The sequence below is a fragment of the Orbicella faveolata genome, unplaced genomic scaffold, assembly GCF_042242905.1.
Source record: "Orbicella faveolata isolate gen_17 unplaced genomic scaffold, um_ofav_v1 contig_1, whole genome shotgun sequence".
NCBI classification, from domain to species: domain Eukaryota; kingdom Metazoa; phylum Cnidaria; class Anthozoa; order Scleractinia; family Merulinidae; genus Orbicella; species Orbicella faveolata.
Genome location: NW_028301536.1, coordinates 4,215,705 through 4,240,000, shown reverse-complemented (window position 1 = coordinate 4,240,000; position 24,296 = coordinate 4,215,705). Strand labels below are relative to the sequence as shown.

The 24,296-nt window shown below is 38.0% G+C and overlaps 2 protein-coding genes across 3 annotated transcripts in view; one reads left to right on the top strand and one right to left on the bottom strand.

Annotated features, from left to right (window-relative positions):
* The window catches only part of LOC149117771 (small cysteine-rich protein 1-like), a 21,829-nt gene extending 17,821 nt beyond the window's left edge, over positions 1-4,008 (top strand). Inside the window, exons 2-4 of the mRNA XM_089285918.1 lie at positions 3,022-3,146; positions 3,263-3,384; positions 3,796-4,008. Of these exons, the coding sequence (XP_089142044.1) occupies positions 3,029-3,146; positions 3,263-3,384 (240 nt within the window). The 5' untranslated portion in view covers positions 3,022-3,028 and the 3' untranslated portion in view covers positions 3,796-4,008. The remainder of the gene's footprint in view (positions 1-3,021; positions 3,147-3,262; positions 3,385-3,795) is intronic.
* A 7,449-nt stretch (positions 4,009-11,457) lies between these two features.
* LOC149117770 (uncharacterized) lies at positions 11,458-17,676 on the bottom strand. Of its 2 annotated transcripts, XM_089285903.1 has the most exons (3): positions 16,082-17,676; positions 12,493-15,484; positions 11,458-11,777 (listed from the first exon to the last, which is right to left on the bottom strand). In XM_089285903.1, the coding sequence occupies exon 1, from the start codon at positions 17,516-17,518 to the stop codon at positions 16,937-16,939; it is 582 nt and encodes a 193-aa protein (XP_089142029.1). In that variant the 5' UTR covers positions 17,519-17,676; the 3' UTR covers positions 11,458-11,777; positions 12,493-15,484; positions 16,082-16,936. The 2 variants fall into 2 exon arrangements, with proteins under 2 accessions (XP_089142029.1, XP_089142028.1); XM_089285902.1 differs by lacking the exon at positions 12,493-15,484.
* Positions 17,677-24,296: the final 6,620 nt, after the last annotated feature.

Genomic DNA, 24,296 nt, shown 5'->3' with positions numbered 1-24,296 from the left:
AACATACACGTGAAAAAAACATTCCTACATGCTGATCTGGCTACATTGTCTACAAAATTATTAACTGTCGGCGGTGTGCGTTTAAAACTGTTTATTTTCCAATCTTCCTCTGTAGGGGATGCTTTTAATTTCGAATCTCCCCCAAGACCAAGTGGATATTTTAAGTTTCATCTCTAAACAGCTTGAATATTTTTAAATTCTTGCGGCCTTATTTCAGTTCTCTTCTTATATATTTTTGCTGGACAAGAAAAGACTTAGTTCTGTAAGCCCAAATGTAACAAAGATTTCACACTGGATAAATAGACTGCACAAGAGCTAGACGTAAAACCCATCCATTTGGATTCCCCAGTTGTTAGTGGTGGAATTCCCGTTACGTTACCTAAGACTTATTGGTAAAGGACAATAATTTTATTTTTTATGAAAAAATGCAAGTCGCCGGCTCTCTTTCTCGCAAGGATATCCGATGGGTTCTCGGTATAAATATATTCTTAATGATACAGGTGAAGTAAGCTGTAATGCCCATTTGGAGAAACTTCCTTGCAAACCCAAGAAAAGTCTTTTTGATCAGTTTGCTTTAAAGTCTTGGGTGCGGCCATGGATTCTTTCTCCGGGGACGAATATAAATGTAAGGAAAAATGATTCGGAACAACTGAAAATCACGAGAACTGTTGCTAAAGGCCGAATTCCTAGGGTAAGATGTCGCCTTTGGATCATGTGAAAATGTTTAAGAACATCGGGGAAGTAACAAATGATAAATAATACCTCTTTGGTTTTGTTTTGATAGTTATATCTTTGTTCTAGAAGGTTTCCGGTGCTATAAACTTATTGACAATATTTTTACCCGCACTGATTATGAAACAGCTGCCAATTGTTTTGTTAACAACCTTCTTAATAATAATTCTTTCAAAACTCGTTGAAAGGTTTCCGTCATTCTAATTCTTTAATAATTTTTGCATGGAGAGTATTTTTATCTTATTAGTTTTGAGCGGTTTTGTAGTTTGAAAAGAACCTCTCGATGTTGCTAGTATGCGGCAAGCTTTTTTAGTTTTTTTGTCGGTAGTTTTTTGTTATTAGCGTTTTACTTAAAGCGCGCAATATGTCCCTGTTTTTAAGGCAAGTTGAATAAATATTTGGGGAAAAAGTGAGACGGGCCAACCAATGAAACTGGTTTCTTTATGTTACCTTGCGTGAAACAACTGCATCGATACTGACGACGTAAACAAAACATTTAACTATAAATATTTCTATTTATTTAAGGACTGTGCTCTTAACGGGTTTCTCTCAAAAATTGTTTTGAAACTGAGGCGTTGTTTTCAAAGCGGTTCCGACATTTACCTGTAGTCAATAATTTGAGCGTTAAAACTATGTGTACTTTGAGTAGTTATGAGCATACGTGAGTGATTTATTGACAATAAAAATATTTACAGTTTCCCTGGCATGCAGGATAAACTTAGCCAAACTTGGTGGACTTAATTTTAACAGTGGCTTTATATTTAATTTGTATGTTCTTTTCTTTTTTGTTCAGGAGTAGAACGTAAATGTCGGAACCGCTTTGAAAAAAATTATCTCGATTGATAAAATCCCTGCGTTTCTACAGGCGTTTAAACATGTAATTTCCATGTTCACGACGGCGCAAAGTGGGATCTGGGTCGGACTACTAGTGACGTCACTTCGGGAACCGGGCTAAAACACTCAAGAGACTTTTGACTGAGCTTCGAGGGCAGTCGAAACATTTTCGGGTTATTTGTGATTCATATTTTATCAAAACTGGACAAGAACTTTAAGTCAAAGAACTGTATCATCTAGCATTACAATTCGGAGTCTAGCTACGATGGGATTTGGACTGGGATTTGGCTGCGAAGTACATATTTTTTTCCATTTCGAAGTGCGGGTCGCCAGTCGAGATCGCCGCGTTGTATAATTATATTTAGGCCGGGATCGACAATTTGCCGGTCCATTTGGGTTATAAAGGTACAAAAAATGACTGAATAGTTAGCTCAGAGCTCTTAAAGAGTTATAAAGATGTCAATGAACACGAAGAGTTGGTAATTTGACTTTACGGAACGTGCAAATTTCGGTGTGTCAAAACACTTTTACATTCAAGTGTTAATTTCCCCCGAATACAAGTTAAAATGCGATGCAATCGTACTCCACTTCTGCCTATTTCTCCAGATCAGTGATTGAAAATAGTTTTAACATAAGAGACAAGCAGAGATGTCGGCAAACAATATTCGAAGGTGAGGTAACTTTTCGCTTGGTTATTGTCGACCGACCGTAGTATATGCATATTCAATTACTGTTCGAACACAAGCTACGCAAATTTCCATATTCCGTACTAGTGAAATCATGGAAAATCCTTAGGCAAGATCTTGAAAAGAAGTTCAGTATACTTTCAGTTAAATGAATACATTTCTACTTCACTGTTATTTTGAATGAAAAGTCCATTTTACGCACGCTAATAACCTGGGAGTCCTCGACTTATTAGTTTGCGTTTCGGTTGACTGACAAGCGCATTCTTCTTTCAGCACAACAATCTCCGTCGGTAGCTGTAGGGTCGAATCTTAAGAGTGAATGCCTATAAAAATCGACCTAAATCGCCTATCAATGGCACAAGTCGAAAAATTGATTTCGCTTGTATTTTGCCCATAGATAAGCCCTAGTGAGAAAAGAAACAAACCATAGGTAGTTTCTGCTAATGCAACTTTCTTTGGTAGAAAGACTCCTTTTAGTCTTGGCTTCTCTGTTAATTCCGGCAGTTTTTCTGTTTCGCAAACCCTTTCTTAGAGGGACAGTTTCGTAACAAAGAAGGGGGGTAGAATTTACATCTATTTACATTATATTTGCAACTTTCAGATCTGTGTGAACCAGAAAACCAAAAATATATAGTTTATCAGTAGAACATTGCAGCCTTTTCAAGTGCTCTTTGTTTTCACGTGATCGAGCTACGCTCGATCCTTGACAGAACTCAGTGACGTTTTGCTTTTCTAAGCTCACCGACTCTCTTTTTTGTTTTTGTCGCAGAAACGTTATGGAAGCTAAGTTTCGTTTGAGCCTTTTGCTTAGCATTTTGGGGACTCTTGCCGTGCATGGAGCACGCCTTGAAAACAAACTGGAGAATCCCTTGCATGTTGGCGCTAAACGTTCACGTAAGTGTTCCTTTGTATTGATAACAACAGTGTTTGTTGTTTGTATTCTGTTTAACTGAGTTGTACAATACGTCTGAAGTTGAGTTTGGGAACTGAAGAGTTTTTCTTTTTTTTAGTGAACTGTCCGTTTATGAACGGTATGTGTATGTATGGTAATTGCCCCCCAGGAAGTTCATTCTGTGGTTATGATTATGACCACTGTGGATATCCTCCATCTATGTGCTGTTGCTATGATTAAGTACGTATGAATTTGATTGTAATCATGACCCTTAAGTGAACTGTTCCTAGTATCATTAAAAGTATTCTTTTCATTTTGACCGTAAGGGAATGGTTATCGTAGATATGACTGCAGATACGTACAGAACTATACCAATTAGCTAAATATTCCTGGTGTATTTTTTCACTTTCTGGTATTGAAATATAATAAATAATATGCCCTTCTCGCATTAGTTTTACCACTGTTGCTGAAAGAAGATAAAGGTGTATTTGACTACATGGACGTAAAACATGGAAGATATCTTTTAAGACATAAAAATTATTAACGTGCAATCATAGAGTCGCTACTGACATAACCTCACTTCTCTCTGACAAACGGAAGCAAAATTTACAACTGATTGAAGAAATCACAAGTTTTTCTTTTCTATTTCAGTACACAACAGCTGGGCCCTGCTGATGGTGCTAATGATGACAGCCTTAGATTAGTAGTTAAATGATTACATGGAAAAGTAAACGCTTAAGTAACTACGTAAATATGAAATTCTGAAGTCAGGAATCGCTAGCAACTTTTAAAAATAACTAAAATACAAAATTAACGAGACTGTAATTTAAGCATACGAACAAATAAAGTCTGAATCATCCTAAATTGTTCGTCTTTGCTCTTTTATTATACCAAAGGAAAGACACGTAGTTGATACTGGTACCCCCCGATACAAAGAAAAACGGGAAACAGAAGTATCTCTGCTTGCTCAGTTTTTAGAGCTTTACAATTGACGCTTACAAACCGAAGACAGGAGTTAATGGGGTTTGCTCAAGTAGCGTGGTGCGCTGATAACACCATTATATCACACTGTATTAGTATATGCAATCTCACCAAATTATGTCCCTCAATAAGGTATTCGTAAATTGTTTTATGCTTCTACAAGGGCACAAAACGAGGCAATTTGTCAGAATTCATCTCAGGGAACCATCATGGTCCAAACTTAATTAACAAATAAGCATTGTTAAAAGTGTTTTCTAGTTGCAGGTATCATTTATATCTTATCTTTTTCCCAGCAGAAATTTCTGCATTCCTCAGAAAGTTCCCTGTAAACATTTTTTCTTCAATAAACATCACAATTTTCAGGACAAGAAAATGCTTGTTAGGGTTCGGTAATACGGGCAACATTTTCCTTCAACTTGCCTCGCAACATTGTTGCATTGCAAGTTGAAACACATTGTTGCGCGTTTTACCACGTTTGTGACCAACTTGTCTCGCAGCAAAATACAGTGTTGCAAGTTGAGGCAACATGTTGCACAAAGTAGACTCGAGTTCTACGTACTCTCTGCAACAAATTTTAGTTTTGCTGCTCGTATTACCACTGAAGCTGCGACTTGTCTCGCAACAAATTTGAATTCAACACTTGTGATTGGCTGTCGCGAAGCGCGGCAAATAAAAAAAAACAAAAAAAAAAAACAAGGCGGACGGTGAAGGCGAGCCTGAACTCGAAGAAGACCAGTAACTCTCGGAAAGTCATAACTTTGTCCTTTACAAAGACCTCGAGGACTATCATAGTCTTTGGGACACCTCGTTTGTCCCTTAAAAACAAGCAGGAAAAAAGGCAAAAGGCTTGGAAGAACTGTCGCAAAAATATAACCACGTATGTGACCAACCTTTCTCGCAGCAAAATACAGTGTTGCAAGTCTGCAGAATTCTACAGGTATAATTGCTTAATCGCGTGTAAATAAAGATGGCGCCTTCTTTAATATAATTTAGCATTTCGACGAAGTTCCACTTCGAGTTCTGGCCGTTATTTTCTTCTTAATTTTCCGTGCCAGCGAAGTTCTCTCAGTATGAAACTCAGTGTCGTTTCAGGTAGTTAGGCGAAAAGTTGTATTTTTGCGACAGTTCTTCCAAGCCTTTTGCCTTTTTTCCTGCTTGTTTTGAAGGGACAAAGGAGGTGTCCCAAAGACTATGATAGCCCTCGAGGTCTTTGTAAAGGACAAAGTTATGACTTTCCGAGAGTTACTGGTCTTCTTCGAGTTCAGGCTCGCCTTCACCGACCGCCTTGTTTTTTTTTATTTGCCGCGCTTCGCGACAGCCAATCACAAGTGTTGAATTCAAATTTGTTGCGAGACAAGTCGCAGCTTCAGTGGTAATACGAGCAGCAAAACTAAAATTTGTTGCAGAGAGTACGTAGAACTCGAGTCTATACTTTGTGCAACATGTTGCCTCAACTTGCAACACTGTATTTTGCTGCAAATTAGTTTCTCATATCCATATGCCTCATGTCGACTCATGACTAAATAAATCAGTCCCCGTACACTGAAAAAACAACTCGACTGACCTCTGAGGTCAGGAGGTCACCTGATATGTCATTATGTTATTTTTGCCCGGTTTCACATTACACGCGAAACGCCGTATTGAACATCACGGTATTTAGTTGAATTACGGTATTCAAAACATTTTGACATAATTGCTAGCTTCTAAGATACCGTTCATAGATGCATGATACCCTGACATAATGTCAACACTGGATTGATCTCTTTGATGTCGACGTGATTCATAGTTTTGCGTTTAGTAGCATTTAGCACACATCAAAATGTGCGCAAAGATCGATACTCAAAAATAAGAAACCGTTTATCTGCAGGAAAAGCTGGACCGCGGAAGATAATAATGTTTTAAATTATGCATATTATTTATTCGAGCCGCAAGCTACCTGCTTTCAGTAACGCTTCGTGTCGCTTAGCAAAAGTGACAAACTTACTCTATGTAAATACAGGCTTAGTTACATTTGTTTCATTCCTTTATTTTCTAATCTGAAATTTCTATTATATAGGCTTAAGATTTTCTTTTCAAATTTACCGTTCCATTTCCTATCCCGGCCATATTTGAAGACATTCCTTCTCATTTGATTACTGTAAAACTTTACAATCACATATCTTGAGGAGGTTCAATATTTGCCTGTGTCGTTGAAGGCGTCAAAAAAGTGTCAGACATTTATTATTTACTTGTTGAAGTTGTACTCTTAATGGTTTTAAGTTGCGCTTGTTAACGCAAATCACACATGTTCATTTCCTTATAAAGTTATTGCGAAGTCTGTCAAGAGCAGCATGACATTTCGTGTGAAAATTCAGGGGCGGGGGAGAACACTCTGCGACGCCTGGCACTTTTTGTGTATCTGAATCATCCAACAAAAAATGACGTCACATCCGGTAAAAAAGAGCGCTGAGCGGCAAAATCAAATTTGAATATGGCATAATCGTTCTCTCAGTAAGTAAAATGACAATATTTTGCAATCGGCCGGCTATTTTTAACGTTTTATTTGGCCACGATAAACAAAATTTTGTCTTCTTCCTCGTCATATCAGTTTGTTTGAAGGACAGGTTAATTATTTATTCAAAAACACGCTGTTTTGAAGGCGTGTTTTTTACGAAATGTCGCCATTTCTTCCTCGCTGAATTCCACAGGAGTCATCGTTTGTGTGGAAATAATGAATTCTAGGTAAGTTGCACTCAATTCAAATATCCTATTCTCTTAGGTAGGCATCACATTAAGAGAAATGCACTATGACAGGTTTCTAGGAACCTTATTAACAGAAGCGCATTTTTTAAAATTTACTGTTGCCAAACACTCGAGAGTACTTGAGTGCTGTTAATCGTATCACTGCAATAATAGACCCACACACATAACGCGCTTTGCAGAACTTTCTGGCCGATCGACACTAACACAAACTCATGTGTTTGCTCATGACTCAAACTGATGCCATAAAATATGTTACGATTGGTTAAGAACCTTGAACAAGATATGTTTTCCCTCAGCAATCCCTTAATTGATAAACGCTTCGTTACAGGCAGGCCGTGAAGTAGTTTGGACATGTCGTGGTTTTTTCTCATTTATAATCAAATTTATTTTTCCCTTTCAACAGTGTTAAACGTCAGCAACGCTAAGTTCCAATACCCCCCCCCCCTCCACTGAGGTCAAGCATGCACCTTTTAGTTCTTCAAACCCTCTCATTTGCCCTGTTTGCAGACCAAGTTCCTTATCTGTCACATTGGCAACCCATTTTAAAGGGTTACTAAAAAATTGTGCATTATATTTCAGCAGGAGCCATAATCGGGGACGGAGACCGCAAGCGCGCGCTATTTCTAGTATTGAGGTTGTCCCCATGATATGGGACAATAATTCTATTTTTAGAACAAATTGCGCCATCGCCTGCGGCACACGCGCGTACATGCTGCGAGGATTTTTGCGGATGTCGCGCGGGGGAAATGGCGTCCTAAATTCCGAAATTTTTCATGTTTTTGGCCCAGAACTCAACGCGTTTACGTCTGTTGGAATTTTTCTTTACTATTTCCGTCGTGAGCTGCTGCACTTTGAGTGAAGTAAGACAGTGTCGAATTTAGGTATGTTCCGCTTCAAGCTTATATATATCGCTGACCAAGTTGTGTTCCGACGGATGCTTCTTTTACATGAACTGTACATTATTCCACTTTAAATTTCACATATGTTGACACAGCAAAAAACTAGCTGGATATATTTAGATATAGCAGAGCTTTAGGACTTCATAGTTTCCTAGCTCCTCTTGCCACACGCTTGCGAGCAATTTGCCAGTCTATCGCGACTAAAAAGTAAAACAAAATAATTGCTAGTTTGGTCAGTTTGAGTTTCGCCTGAATTGTAAGCAACGCTTGCTGTTTCATCAAGGCCCAATAACTTTACGTCCGTAGATACTGCTCAGTTTTATTCGTGTAAAAATCCACCAAATTCTCTGTTGTCGATGAATGAGAGCGCCCACCGATGCTTGTTTTGTACAGTCAGTAAACATGACAAATTGTACTTGCGCCGCACTTTCGTGTGAAAACGTACATCGAACTCAAACAATAATTCTATGGTTTTTTAATATGTTTAAGATTGATAAATGTTTGAGAACATATTAAAAGCTAAGCTGAAAATATGTGAATAAAGCAGAAATAATCAGCAAAGTTACGTTGACGCTTTCTTTAATCAACTTCGAATAACGATTTCGATTTTGTTGATCGAGTTATCAAAACTCCTTGTTTATTTTCATTTTCGCAGTGTAAAACTTCACTATGCTTATGTTGAAGAAACCCACATGATGTTAGTAGCATTTTTTGCGTTCGTGAAATTTGTTGCAGCATCTCAGCACAAAAGATAACGAAAGAAATCTTTGTCAAGATTTGTTGACAATTAAAAACACCGACTCGGACTTGAAAGTGCACGCGCTGCACTATGCAAATGAGCTAATTGTACGCGTCAGACTTTCCTTTCAAAAACTTTTGCAAGCTCACCAAACAAGCAGAAACAATAAGAAACCATCAAAACAGGTTTTGGTTATGATTAACCATTGTCTGAGAAACTCACAAATTCACTCGATACCAGAGTAGAGAGTTTTCTTGCTATATTCTTAAGTCAGAACAAACGCAAAAACATACGCGTAAGCTTACAACTAGCGCGACCAGATCTTATTATTCATTCCCAGCGCGAGATTGAAGTCTTGTTTTCGACCCTGAAAAACCCACCTTTTCCGTTGGCTCAGAGCATAAAACTACATATAGGCGCCCTGGTTCGTATTCCCTGCCTTATTCCCTGCCATCGCTGTGAAAAATACGCAAGATAATCCCTCAAGGTCTCTCAACTCTCACCATTTGATCACGCAACGTGACAACATCCACGCGAGAGCCCCCGACATGTGCGTGGATCCGCGCGGATATATGACGTCAGGATGGCGCAATTTGTTCTAAAAATAGAAAAATTGTCCCATATCATAGGTGCGCGCGGATCCCAAGACTTACGGTCTCCGTCCCCGATTATGGCTCCTGATTTCAGTTTTGCTTTCTCTATGTAATCTTACATCAAGATATTCCTAAGGGAATGAGAGAACACTAGCAATACTGACAATTTTCAGTAATTTATGCATCACTCTTTCAATATGCCGCCTAAACAAATTGTTCGTAAACAGTAGTGAAATTTCATGCCCCTACATCCAGCCATAAAATGAAGTCTGGGAACAGGCAATACCAATAGTGACACTGCCAGGCTGGTGAATTTTACAAGCTAATGAACTCATGTCTAACAATGATGAGTGATGATGAAGCATGGTGCAGTGAAACTGAAGAATCAGACTGAGTGACACTGATAGAGTCAGTGTCGTGAGAGTGATGCCAGTGTCTGTGAACTTGGACCAGATCAGCAAAGTAAAAGGTTTCGTACTAGAAATTGACAGAGAGCAACAAGTTTGTGCTTCATCACTACTTAAAGTACTTGTCAAGAGTTCCTGACTTGTGTATGTGGGAAGGCTCTCTGTAATGACCTATATGGGGAGGCTCAGCTCAAGATGAGTACCTTTTTCAGGCTTCAGATATAAAATGATAGGGATTTCACAAGTTGAGGTGTATGAAAGGGTAGGAAAATCTGTCATTTAGGGATTCCATTCTTCTGGTTCTAAAATGTTGTTGAAAAGATTTCATTTACTCTCCTCAGCCAGAATGAAGAGATTCTATAATATTGTTTATTAACTTCTTTCCAAGGGAATAGAAAAGGCATGCAGTATTCTTAAACAGGTTTTTTAAAGGGGCACATTTACCCTTTTGCAATGTAAGGTCGACACATTAAAAGAGGTGCCATTTCTATCAAAATGGTACAAATGTATACAAAAGGGTAAGGGGTAATGGACCTCTCCCCCCTCCCAGCTTGTGTAACAAAAGATGTTCAAATTGTTTTGTGAAAAAAGCAATTACTACGAAAACAAAACAGTGCCAAGTGATTGTCAATGCAAGTTTCCTACTTCACTGAGGAGTGCGAACGACTGAAGTCTGTTTTCTCTAAACTGAAATATCCCAAGCACCTTGTTGACTCCACTGTCAAAACCTTCCTAAATTTAAAGGTCGCTGACCAGCCCTCATTACGGTCCAGATCTACGACAGAAAACACTTCTCGGGTTGTCATACCCTTTAAAGACCAGGAGTCTGCTAATATCGTGAAGACACAGTTGAAAGATCTCAGTGTGAAGCTGCAGACCAGTGTTCAACCGGTGTTTACGAGCCGCAAGATTGCCCAGGAGTTCCCGACAAGCGAACCTAAGCCTCAGCTCATTGATCAACAATGCGTTGTGTATAACTTCAAGTGTGACCAGTGCGATGCTGGTTATGTCAGTTACACCCGTGGCCATCTGTTCGTACGCGTTGATGGACATAGAAGCAAGACCTCGTCAGTACGCAATCACTATGATGGTAGACACGCAGGCAGGATTCCGGATGACCTTCGCAATTGTTTTAGCGTGTTGAAAAAATGCCACAACAAGTTTGATTGTCTCATTAATGAGATGTTACTCATTAAACAATTACGACCGTGTTTAAATGTACAATCAGACTCAGTTCGCGCTAAAGTCTTTGTCTAACTTATGCAAATTAGAAACTCTGAACTCTTAGTTACTCTTGAAATCGCATATTTAATTAGTTTCCCTTGACAATGGCGCCAAGATGTCGCCGAAACGTCGGATTTATCTATCGTTAGTTTTTGCCTGTATAAGTTTCCATTTGTATTTTGAATTAAAATGGGTATAACGTACATTATCCTCAAGTATACTTTGCAGCTTTGAATTCACAGAGAGGCCAAAACTGATAATGAAAACATATGTTTTAACACTTAAAATTCTATTTTTGCCCCTTCCCTTGTACCTAATATTTGTGATTTTTCTAGGGAAATTCTGAAAAGGTCCCCACCCCCCAACCCCACCCCCCCAAAATTCAAATTTTATATACAAATCACTTTTTTATCTTGAAAATGGTCTCAGAGACAACAAACCATTTTTATGGCTAGCTAAACTACTTATTAGGAAAATAAAAATGTTCAAGGAAAAAATGAACAGGAAGAAACAACAACAAATTAACTTTTTTTTTTTCAGAAGAGCTACTACTTGTATATTTTTTTAACTTACATGTAGGTCAACATAATTTGTTTTCACAATTTACCACAAAAGAAAACACCACAGAAAGGAGAATTATAGTTGTGGCATCTGAGCTACATTTTTAAATGGAAACATTTCCCATAAAAAATTTCCATATTATATTCTTACCATTACAACATACCAAATGTATTTTGCACAGAAGTTTACTTAATTAATAAAATTGATGTAGTGAAATTTTCTATTTAATTTTTGTACACCTGATCTTACAGCGAGTGCAACCTTTTGTTTAACTGGTTCACTTTACTGTTAAGGAATAATTAAATAAATCACACCAGAGTGGCTTTGTATCTTTATTATAATTCTCATTATCAGTAGAAAAATCACACTTGTACACTGGTCCACTGATACTCTTACATGTTTGTTAAACATGGGAAAGCTGAGGTTGCATCATCTAAATCATAGCATTGTATGCCTGTGTGGGGTGTATATGCCAGGAGGTAACCACCTAAGAAAAGACAAACACAAGTTATGTCATTGTTTCGATGACTCACAGTAAGTGGGTATTTGCTCATTCACCACCTTAATAAACAAGATATATCAAAGTATAATTTTTACCTCCGCTTTAAACTTTTCTAACCTACAGTTTGTTTTCACTTTCAGAGAGGTTCTTAAATTCACAAGCACACCACCCACCCCCCTCAGCCCTGATTCCTACTCTCCCATAGCCAGGATCCCATTTCAACCCTCCATAATCACATTAAATCAGTAATTTTTTTTCTAATTTTGGTCTGACTTAGATTCATCTCCACTCAGCCATGAAAGCAATGGTGGCAGATTTCCGTATATTTGTTGGTCTAGTTTACCATTGCTCTCAGATTCCCACCTCCCTTTCGACAGAATTAAATTCGGTTAAAAAATAAAGTACAGTAGTTAAATCAAATTAATGCAGAGGCAAACATTGAACCAAAAAATTACTATAATTTTGGTATGAACGATACCAAAGTATAACTTACATAATTAATATCACATCTTTTCTATTGTAATTTAAGACAGTGCAGCTACTAATAGATTGACCACAAAAACCTAAAAACATGACTTTAGAAACACAGGTAAGTGAGAATATTGCCAGTTTTGCTTTAATTTTGCCACCAACCACTCTGCTTTTGAAAAAAAATACATGGAAGATAACGACAAAGCAATAACAAAACCAACCAACCAACCTCTGGCAATTCAATAAACACACCAAATTCCCCTCCAAAATTCTCTTCAACACCTTACAGTACATGTAAATGTCAGCATCATAAATTCAACTCAATGATTTGGCATGCTGCTATCATCAAATTTTTACCCCTTGATTCAGAATTTTTAGGAGTATCAAATAGAATTCCACTATAGATTACAAGTGCTGTTTACCTTTGCAAATATCTGCATTAGTTCTGGAGATATTTAAGTTCAAAATGTGTAAAATATATGCAAATGAGAGGACTGATGATGTCATACACCAAACCCAATGTTACATCAAGTGCAGACCATATATAACGCAGAGATCATTGAAACTTGGTAGCCTTTTAGTTCTACTGGCAACACACTAATATGACTATAAAAAATATGTTCCCAATTGGCAACTCAATCTTTTCCAGTCCCCTCTAACCCAATTTCAATAATGCAGTGATTTTCAGCTTGAAAAACATTTGACTTGGACCTTACTATTTAATAGGCTTGCTGGATCATGCAGATGAAGCACCATTGGCAAATATCAAAATGGAACTCCAAAGGTGGCCAGAAAAGCCCAAAATATCAGGGAAGGTCTGAAATGAAGTCTGTTGCCATGGGAACAAAACTGTTAAGCTCATATTATGTAGCAGATCTGCAAATTGCATCGTAATAGCACTGCCCCCACTGGAGCCCATGGTTCAGTAGTTTACATGGACGATAAATTACAATAACTTTCCTGGGGGACTGGATGATCTAAATGGTATGTGGGAGACTGCCAGAATATTTGCAAGAATGTATGACTATCTCTACAGGTATTAATTAATTAATTAATTAATTAATAAATAAATAAATAAATAGACACTAACACTACTAACATGACTGAGTTTGGAAAGTATATAATATATTTTTAGTTTGACATTTTGAAAAATTCCCCTCTCCCATCTAACATGCTGATTGTCTTTAATTTGGTACTTGAAATTGATAACAAGGATGCTACACCTTGGCAACTCGTTGGCCAGGATATGTTGCACAGTCTTCACATCAGATAATGGGTCTGTACATATTATTTATGTATTTATTAAACAGAGATCTCCCCATCCCATCCCTATGGAAATTCCAAATTTGATTAATACATTTCTTTAAAAAGTTTGGCTTTTGAGACCCTCCCCATCCTTGGAATTTCCAATAATCTCCTTGGGGTGGGTATGGACATTTTCTAGAACCACACAATAAAACAAATACACAAACTTTAAGACAAATGTTAAAGTATAAGTCAGTGTGACATATATACATTTACTGACTAATGAAGACATGATTGATCATTGCAACTATACACAACTTAAGCAAACTAAGGTGAAATTATAGCCTGAAAAAAAAATTAGGTGTGAACTGGATTCCAACCCATCACCTTTCTGATACCGGTGCGATGACTTAATTAATTAAAGTTCTATGCTACAACATACCAAACTGCTAATTTATTGTGAAGTGACACACCTAAAGGAGAGTTGCCAAGATATCAACTTTTTTGTGAATCCTAAAAGATCAATATGAGTCTTCTAAATTTAAGATTATTATACCTAACAAAAAACATACAGTAGGGCACTGCACTGTGTGCTCTCTCTACACACTCTTCCAGGCAGGATAGTAATACATATACATGAATTTTTTTTTTGAATATACTGTTACTGCATGGTCATACAAGAGGTACTTGTTGCTGCTGAGTAGTCTTAAAATAAGTGAACTAAGTGTGACAAAATATAATGTATATTAAATCTGCACCAGTTCAGTACAATTTAATACTAAATTTTAATCAGCTGCAAAAAAAATTATTGTTAGCACCTGATATTACATGTACTTTGTGAAGGCTTCTGGAGGGGTTATACTTTTATAAAGTACCTGGCAGCAAGCAATATTTTGATTTACTAAAGCAAGACTGTAGTAACTGCTAAGAAAATGTGTTTGGTACATCCCAGAAAAATTGGGTGGGGGTCAGTGTGGCCCTCTTCACAAAAGTAAAACCCTTAACCTATTTATGACCATAATCTGCGATTTTCCCTACCCCATTTATGACTGTTGCGACTGCTACAGTTGCCCTGAACATAAGTTTTGAAGGACTTTTGTTGATGGTCTTATCGATAATGATGAAAATTGAGGTAGCTTATTCTAAAAAACATACCAAATTAAAGACTAGAGGGCAAAAGCCTTACTCTAGAGTATTTATGACCAAAATGGCTGAATAACCATACCCTTTGGGGCTGCACATAGCTATATATAGCACATAGAGGAGAGTCCCCCCCCCCCTCCCCCTCCTGCTGGAGCACTGGAATCAAAATATTGCCTTGTTGACATACAGTAATAAAGATAAAATCTCAAAATAATCAATAGTTACATGTATGCATGGGATTTCACCATCAAAATGATGCCTGTTGCTTACTGTAAATTGCATAAATTACTCCTACAATGTGCCAGAATTCTGTTAATCTGGTCACCAACAGGCCACAAAAATCTGGCTGTATAATTAATAAATAAGAAAATGACAGACTGAGCTTTTGTTTGAGCCAGAATAGAGTGGCCATAATAATGAGGTGGCTGTGTTAACAGGGGTGCCTGTAAGGTGAGGTACATTCCACAGTAATGATAAAGATGACACTCAAACACCAGTACCCATAAAGATTTTGGGCAGTATATTTTGCATAATCAGTTGGAGGAGGAAGAGGGAAAATGGACATAAAACAAAATGGCTCTTGTGTGCCAGAGAGAACCCTTTCCCCAAATTACCCTGGCAGAGCTAACTTTCACTTATTTCTTTGCAAAATTCAACCAACCATTTACATGAGGATCACGAACCAGACTTGGGGGTGGGACAATTCAGGTGGGCAAGTTGACTCATCTTGGCAGGTAATTATAAAGTAACCAACAACTTTTCTTTGAGTATACATAAACACTTTGGCTCGCCTAACTGGAACAACTGTCAGGATGGCAATTGTCACGTAATACCTAGATTTAAGATTTAAAGCAGCAATTTGTATCAAAGAAGAGAAAATTAACTCAGCAAAACCCACTGTGATCAAATGACTGAGGGAAACTTAAACAAAAAGGGATAGTTGCGCATTTGATTATTCAGTAAGAGTTACGAATAATCATGCAGGGTCAACTTTTAATCGGCCTACAGGGGCTACATTTTTACATACAAACACTTGATAAAGTTGCCTCAGGGGGAGGGTTATCTCGAGTACGCGAGACCATATAAATGGGACCATGTGTTGCCTCAAAGAAAACCCCCACGATTTTCAAAGGGGAAGGTCCTTGAACAGGATCTTACCTTAGGGCAGCTTCAATGGCAGATTCCCTCTGATGGCTTGGATTTGAATAATTGATTTAATTACTTTTAAAGAGGACTAGAACTTAAAAATCTTGCTCGAATTTCGATCCAGCGAAACAAACTTCCATGCCGTGAATCAAGTTTTTACTGGGCGTTTTAAAAGCACTAACCAAAGAGAAAGACTGATGACCCCAAAGTACCAATATGTATGTACTGTATCTAACTGAAGACAACAATCTTCAACCAGAGAAGTAGAAATGTGGGGTACTGACCTTCAGCATGCGATCCAGCTTGTCTCTTCTACCAATACACGTGAGCCAAGAGCAACAAAAGCTCTGATGACAGCGACTTTTGGAGCTAAACGGCTTCTGTTAATTATGTTCCCGTAGTACACAGTGCAAACTATGGCCAGAAATACCTCATCCAGGTTGTTGTTAACATTATAGGCTATTGCACTTACTGTTATCACTAAATCACGAACAACAAGAACCAAAAGTCGGAACAACACCAGTTTTGAAAATGTGTAAAATTCGCCCGACGATGACGGAAGGCTCTCCGTTATTTTGCTTCAAAACAATAATAAACGTTTCTCTTTTCCCGAAATTTTTGCTTAAAATGTCGAAGTAATGTGTCTGCAACATCTTTTCATCCTCAATATAAAATGAAACGAAACTGATGCTTTACAAATAGAGGGAAATCGTGAGTAATCAAAACGCCATTTTCTCGCTTTGTGAAACGAGCCGCGAAGCGCAGTTTAAACCGGATGTGACGTCATCTTTTGTTGGATGTGCCTGTACGAAATTTTCTGGAGTCTTCTGCCCCGCCCCTGGTGAAAATTAAACAAACACTTAATACATGATCCTCAGTTACCAGGGGCATAGCGTGAGATTTTGAAGGTGTACGCACAGCGCGGAAATTGGGAGCGCCGAAGGCGCCCCAAACTAGGGGGGTCTGGGGGCATGCTCCCCCAGAAAATTTTGAAATTTAGGATTTCAGAAATGCCATTTCGAACTATTTTCGCGGAACTTTTTTCATAAATAAATGCGACGGAAAATGCCGTAGTTAGTTGTTAGTTTTCGGTAACCTACAACAAAGAATGGGGTAAGACAATGGTAAAAACAGGGGGTTTACAAGCAAAGGGCAAGACGTCTACTCTTTAGACTGGCGAACTCTGTTATAACATCATCAATGTCAACGTCCTTGTACTTGCGAATATGCAAACTTGTTAAAGAGCTCAATCTCCCGTCTGCCATGGTACTTTGTGAGGGCGTTTTCAATCTCTTCATATTGCTGAAACTACGCTCAGCAGTGCAAGCAATCTCGTTCCCAGAGTCTCCGTTCTCCTTGACCAGCGGTCGGAAAATGAGAGCTCTGGGAGCAACCATTTTGAAACAACCGAATTCTGCCCATCCAGTTTCGCTGCGCAGTCTGCATCTATGGCGCACGCCTGAAATGGTTGCTTCCAGAGCTCTCGTTTTCCGACCGCTGGTCAAGGAGAACGGAGACTCTGGGAACGAGATTGCAGTGCAATTTGACACAGGATACGTCAACAATGTTATCACAGCAACATAAACTCCGGGATAGAATTTAGGGTTACCATGATCAAGAGTCTCAACCAAAGTCTTTGGCTTCACATTACCATCTATTCCACTCCACTTTTGCCTCCATCTTTTGACCTCGGATTTGAATTCGCCCTCAGAGATGTCCATGTCACTCCCAAAGTAGTTGTAGATATCATTAACGGCTCTTTCTGTTAGCTCAGTGAGCTTCGCTGGAATATAGAATTAAAACTAAAAGGGTGTTGGCTTCCTAAAACAACTAGAGAGTTAACAAGTCCAGGAAGCCAAATAACGTTTCTTGTCGTTTATGGATTAATTGAAAGGTACTGGAAAAACAAACACACGGGCCAGTATAATTCGAAATTGAAAAATCGGTCCTATTTTATGATAACTTTGACAAATGCTACAAGGGAATAATTTTTTTTTCCAGATTTCAGCTGTACGCACGGGCATACGTGCGTATATGGACGCTACGCCCCTGGTTACAGCAGCACAGAGTTAATCCGTTTTAATGGTAATATGGCTTCTTTTAGTATGTCCAGGTAGATTCTTTTAAGGCGAACAGGCTTGGGTGGCACTTCTAATTCCTTTTTCCGTTCCTACCTTCTCTTCTCCAATATATGCCTGCTATATGCTCCTATATCGTCTCTTGTGCATTATTAACAACTCACTCTCTAAACAAACACACTGATCAATCAAAAAATCCAGTCACTGTCGGTATGTTACATTTTTTTACTTGTTAAAAACACTGAATTACTTTTCAGTGTCAGATACAAAAGTCTAAAAGTATGCGACACTTAGAAAAAATAAGGTAAAATTTAGAGTTATTCAAATCAGATAAGTCTCAAAGGAGCGCTATTGTTTTCGCTATTGTTTAGTTAACAAAGAACTGTATGAATAATAAATGTATGGGGTTATACGGAAATCTTTCCGAAATGAGTGTCAACCGACTGTCCATCCCCAAAGGTAGTCGCCATTTCTTCTTCAAAGTGAGAATTTGCTTCTCGTGTAGAAGGGAACAGTACACATCTTTCTCCGACAGCAAACATCTCAAAATGACAAACAAGCACCTCAGGACAGCAATAGTCATCATGAATGTGCAAAATACTGGTAGACCAATCAGCTAACAAATGCTTCACAAATTTTAACGACAACACCCTTTGCACGCTTTGCACTGAGCACGTTTTGCATTTTCTTTGTTTATATATGAGTCCACGTGAACCCGTATGAGTCAAACATACTCAATAGGCCATTTATTCAAATGTTATTCATTATTTTAACAATCTTAGGTGTCTGTCGATCCCTTTCCCTCATTTTAAAAATGAATTCGGTAGCGTTCATTTAAACATTCAAACCTTGTTTACAATAACTGATTAATCATTTACATTTCTGTTATCACACGATTCGTTCATCCTTAAGCCAAATTAAATGGCCGGACGAATAGTTTTGGGCTAACTAAAAAGGTTGAAAGGAACTGATTTTTGGTTGGCCTTGCATTCTGATAAATGTTTTCTTTGTTAAGTCCATTGTTAACTCTTTCGCAGAGATTCGTGTTCAATTTGCGCTCTTTTGTACAAAGTCATCGATGCTTTCTCATATTGGTTATAAGAATCAAAGAAGGAGGATTAAGGAATAGCTTGTGGGAATTCTACGGTAACTTAAGTTTGATCACTGCTCTTTAAAAGCATTTCTACTAACTTAGGTCAGACGAAAAAAAAAAAAAGTAGGTGTTACACAAAGAAAGGAATTTGAGATTAGCTCTGGAAGTTTTTTTTTTGCTTTTTGTGTCCGCCTTAGGGCGTTGAACCGCTGGTCTACGGGAGACTAATATAGCGAGCTAGGCTATTCCCTAGGTTTATATATGCACCTAGAATGTTGTGGTGGTTATTGCCACTGTTATCTTGCTTTGGGAAATGTGCCATGATGAGAAACTTAAAAGTTCAGTACTGGACAAGACTAGATTAGTTACTCTATCAGATTTAACCTTTCCTATCTATTTTCTACTAGTACACTTTCAACGCTCTCTGAGTCTCCCATGTTCACATTTCCGTTCATTCGTCGGAGTATAACTGACGAGCAAATGCACGAGGGCATCCAACTGGCGAATCACTTAGAATGAAGCAACGACCTTAGCGGGGGACTCATTAAGAAAACGTGGGAGAACGCAGAAGGGGACGACGTAATGGGAGCCAATGGAAGAAATGCTCGGGTAAATCGGGGGGGGGGGGGGGGGGGGAAAGGGACGCACAGCGAACCTAGAATGTAATAGACGAGCATAGGGACAGCAGAATCTACAGCGATTGCACGGGCAAGTTAGTGGTAAGCCCAAGTGGAACCCTTTACTCTTAAGTGGTAAACCTTCGAAAATTCTGAACCTTATCCACATAACCTTTTCTGCTTCTCTTACTTCCGCATTTCCATTCAAAGTACATTCCACTGCCTGCCTCCTCGGTTGTTTTCCCTTGGTGGCTCTTCTCCCTCCTTTTTGATGGTCTTTACTTCTCAGAAGATGCTTGTTTCCGCGGTAAGTGACGGTGCACTGAACCTGTAAAATATTAATTTTTTGTAACTTTAAAATAAAATTAGTCATGTTAACCAGCTGTTTCCTAAAAAATATTTAGCTCTTATTAACCGAGTAGGAGGTCTGTATGAGAGAATCTTGACTGTGGTCGAGAAAACTGACCGTACGTAGTGAGGTCTGTACACACGACGCACAACTGTCGGTTTTGGATATCGACGGCATTCTGACGTAGCGAATTGAAAAACGTTATCAGTTTTGGTGCAAAAATGGTGGTATAATGCCCCACTATACAATGAAGGTCCCATTTCTAGGCTGTGCCCAAAATTAACACCCAACTTTTTAAGGCAGCCAGAAAGAATATGCAACGCAAACGGTAGCGAAATTAAAAGGGCCGAGAAAAAGGAAAGAAAAGGGGCAAGAAAAAAAAAAAATCGGAACGGGTAACCGCAAAAAAACCAATGCGCATAAGCCAAAATGCAAGCACCAAATTGAAATATCGCACATTTTTGTACCTAATCTTCAGGAAATCTATCTTTTTTGGTAAAAAATAGCTTTTTCAGCAAAACATAGGCCCATTTAGCGTCATGGCAGCCAAAAAATTGATTTGACGGTTAAATACGGCATTTTTGGGTAAAAAATTGGTAGTCAACGGGTTAAGCGATAGCGTCAATGACGCAATTTTTAAAGAATTATAAATATGTCCTTTATTATAATTATCAGCATGCTTATAGAAACCAACTATGTCTATTACAAAAGTAACATTATCGCACCATAGCGTTCTCATTTGGCAGATAAGCTTCAAGGACCTATAAGAAAAAATAGAAAATACAGGTGACAAGTGGAATATTCCATGGCATAGCACGAGAGAGCGTTGCATAACTATTTTATAACATGCCATAAAGATACAGTGGCCAACACAATCAATGCAACATACGCGCAGTGCATGATGGGAGGTTTGAATGTAATACTGTCGAATATAAAACGGCTTTCCCGCATTTTGATTAGCCTAGTTTCTATGGCACGGTATAAAAGTGGGATATTCCATGCCATACTATACGAGAACGTTGCATAATTATTTTATACCTTACCTAGGCTTTTTATTGTTTACGATCTTCTGATCATTTCGTGGTGTTTTGGTTCAAATTTTCATTTTCGGCTGGTTTTTGACCTCAAAATCAAAGCCGAGGGAAAAATTTGGCTCTGACAGGGCTTAAAAAATATTTAAGAAAAACTGGAACTGGTGTCGCATGCCAAATTTTGGCGGGAATAAGATCGCAGCGCACGATGGCAAGATTGGGTGCAATACTGTTGAGCATACGACAGCTTTCTGTACTCTGATTGGCTGTATTTTCTACGGGATTATACACATAGAATAAAAGTAAGTGACATGGCTAAATTAAAGTTATCACCTACGGCCAAAAAACTAAAGAAGCGTCAGGTTTTGAAGTAACGTGGCCACGTGGAATTGAAAAATAGATTTCGCAAGCCGTTTAATGAACCTTGTGTGTTTTCCTGCCTCATCAGATAGATGATCATGATAGACTGATAGCACAAGTTGCGCCGAATTTGAATAACAATACATTAGAAAGCATAAGCCTTTTACCTACTTATGTTTCCATGCAAAGGATTTTTCTCGTCACGGTGAGGCAAAGGTTTTGTAGAGCATTTCTATTCAAATCTGCACCATATACGAAATAGGCCTCTTCATTCTTGGCAAGAGACCGTGGACGCCGACGGAAACATGCATTACCTTAAAAGCAAATATTAATGAGAAGCAACAATTGATATTTATCAGAGCTAAGAGATAACTGAGAAATCGAAAGCTTAACTGATAGCTCAGTGAAAATCAAGCACTTCTATTCAAATCGTTTTAGTCAGATATGCCGAACCGTTCCATTTTAAAATCATTCTTTCTATCAAATGGAAACTTAAACGGTATAGATAATTTCTATGTTAACATAGAGATTACTTGTTGTCGGTACAAACCATTGCAGGGGAACGCCGTGAAAATATATTTGTTCCCGCCAAAATTCCTAGCATCAGGAAGGGAGAAAAAAAATTGATAATCATCAAGTAATTAGATAGAGAAACTCGTGGGTACATCGCATAACATATTAAAGATTGTGTTGTAATAAAACTTGTATCGAAGAATAATATTAATAAAACACAAAGAACGGAGGCCTCTGGAATAAGTAAATTTGTTTTCAGTCATCGCGATTTCTATTTTGTTGTTTTGGGCGAAGTAGTACTTGTTAACGGAACTGGAACCACAGCGATATAATGTTCTGCCAGAGACAAGACTGAAGGGAAGTGCAGAGTTTTGTGCAAAGCACACGTCGAAAAAAGGATTCTCCGCTTACCAAGTGGAACAGCAAGAAAATTGGGAAAATTTTTGTCTTGAGCAGCACCCAGCGGTTCTCTTCCCCTAAGAAATTCAAACTGTCTGGAGACTCTTATTTACAGTAGCCTTTGTCCTGGGAAAATATCACTGAGAAAAGTTTCTATTCTTTGAAAATTAACTCATGGAAGTTATTAATTCGGTACTGGCTGGATTAAGATCCAGTGAAAAACTGCTACGGTACATGGGTACTATTCATTGTCAGTTAAACGCAACGGAAGACTGGGTTGGTGCGATATCCGCTGACCATAAACTCTTTTCTACCGATGGTTTTACTTAGCTGGGAAACATGAACAGCTTAGTTAGCTGGCTGTCAATCTTCTTAACTATCATGCTGAGAATAAGAAACAGATAATTTTTTCCAACAGCGCGAAAGAACAAACATAAGTGCCTTGAATGCGTCATAATCTCTGAGAAATAGTGCATTTTTAGCAAATGATTTCGTTGGGAGAAACTGGGTTGTAACACACGACCAGGTCGCGACTCCCAGAAAACAAGCACAACAAAACAGCAAGTCTTCCTTTTGGATCGCACTTCGAGAGAAAAATACAATGGAAACTAACAATTTCAAACCTTTAAATTTACCCTTTGCACGCAAATCTTAAGGGAAAATTCCTTTTCTAGCATGCTGTAAAAAACGGAATGATTTGAAGTCTGTTCTCGTGAGACTCTGACAGTATCATATTTGCCCGTAGAACATTTTCGTGGAGGGAAGAGGAAAACTGTACTCACTACAAATAAGAGACAAGTTCGCAATACGTCCATATTGCGTGCTAGGATATAAACCCCTTGTAAGCTAATGTTCTGAAAGCTTAGTTTTCCATAATTTGTAATTTGCGAAGATTGATAACAAGAGGAAGACCTACAGCCAACATAAGGGTCAACAATGTCTTTTACGACAAACAAATCTCTAGAATTATAAATCTTTTTCCCTTGATGAATATTTAGAGATACAATTTTTAGGATTCATCTCATTGTCGTTCAAAATTTTAAGGAAAGATCGATGTATTGCCACAATCGTAGAGAATATCCCTAAAAATTGTTCTCTGAACGTAGAAAACGCGAAATTCAAATTGAAGTTTAATCTTATCGAATATTGTACTAAGATTCTACAATCTTAAGTGATGCAAGCATTTTACGACCAGACAATTGAACGCGATGGATTTTATCTGTGATCTAAAATCCCTTAAAATAATGATAAATAAGAATTTATTGACACTGATTGTGCGTGGTGATACTGAAATTATCTTCTTGGGTATTCAAGAGAATTCTCGCAAAGAATGGCATCACTTTGGCAATTAATCTACCCATTTCTACCTAAAGCAAACAAATATTTGTGCTCCAAACAGCATGGGGTGAAGATGTTTATCAATAACAAAAGAGGTATCTGTTTAAAGCAACGTATTTTCTCTGGAAAGGAAAATATATTTTCGACACTTAAATTTGATTTGTGATCATTTAATGACAGATGTGGCGTGGGAATAGTCTCTCAGGGTGCACGGGTTCTTATTTTATCGGTTATTATCAAGTTTACAGATGCAATGATTTCTACATTTAAGATTTCACAATAGATTGTTTTACTGAACCGCAGTAAAAGGAAAAACAAAACAAAACAAAACGAAGCAAAAAAAATACACTATGTCGCTTTGCAAAAAGCCGAGAAAAATTAGTGATAAAATTAATTTATCTTAGATTGATAAAATAAAAGTTTGCCCAAAGCAACAAACAGCTAAAAACTATTTTACTCGTAAAATCGTTATTTGTGCACCCAAATTTTCAACTTAAAAAAATCGAAAACAGGATATACCGTGATATTTGGCCTTCTAGTTTTATTGGCTCTTAAAAATCCGATATTCTGTGTTAGATTAAATCTCAACCGTGACTCTCAATAGATTTCGTTGTCATTCAACAGAAGGCCACATTGTTGTAAACAAGAAAGATCAATTTTTCAGCTCAAAGAAAGCGTGGGACAGTGGCATTAATCACCTAAAACAAAACCTGACTTGCGT

Coding starts and splice junctions, on each gene's coding strand:
- LOC149117770 (XM_089285903.1), bottom strand. CDS start 17,518: ATGGACATCTCTGAGGGCGAATTCAAATCCGAGGTCAAAAGATGGAGG.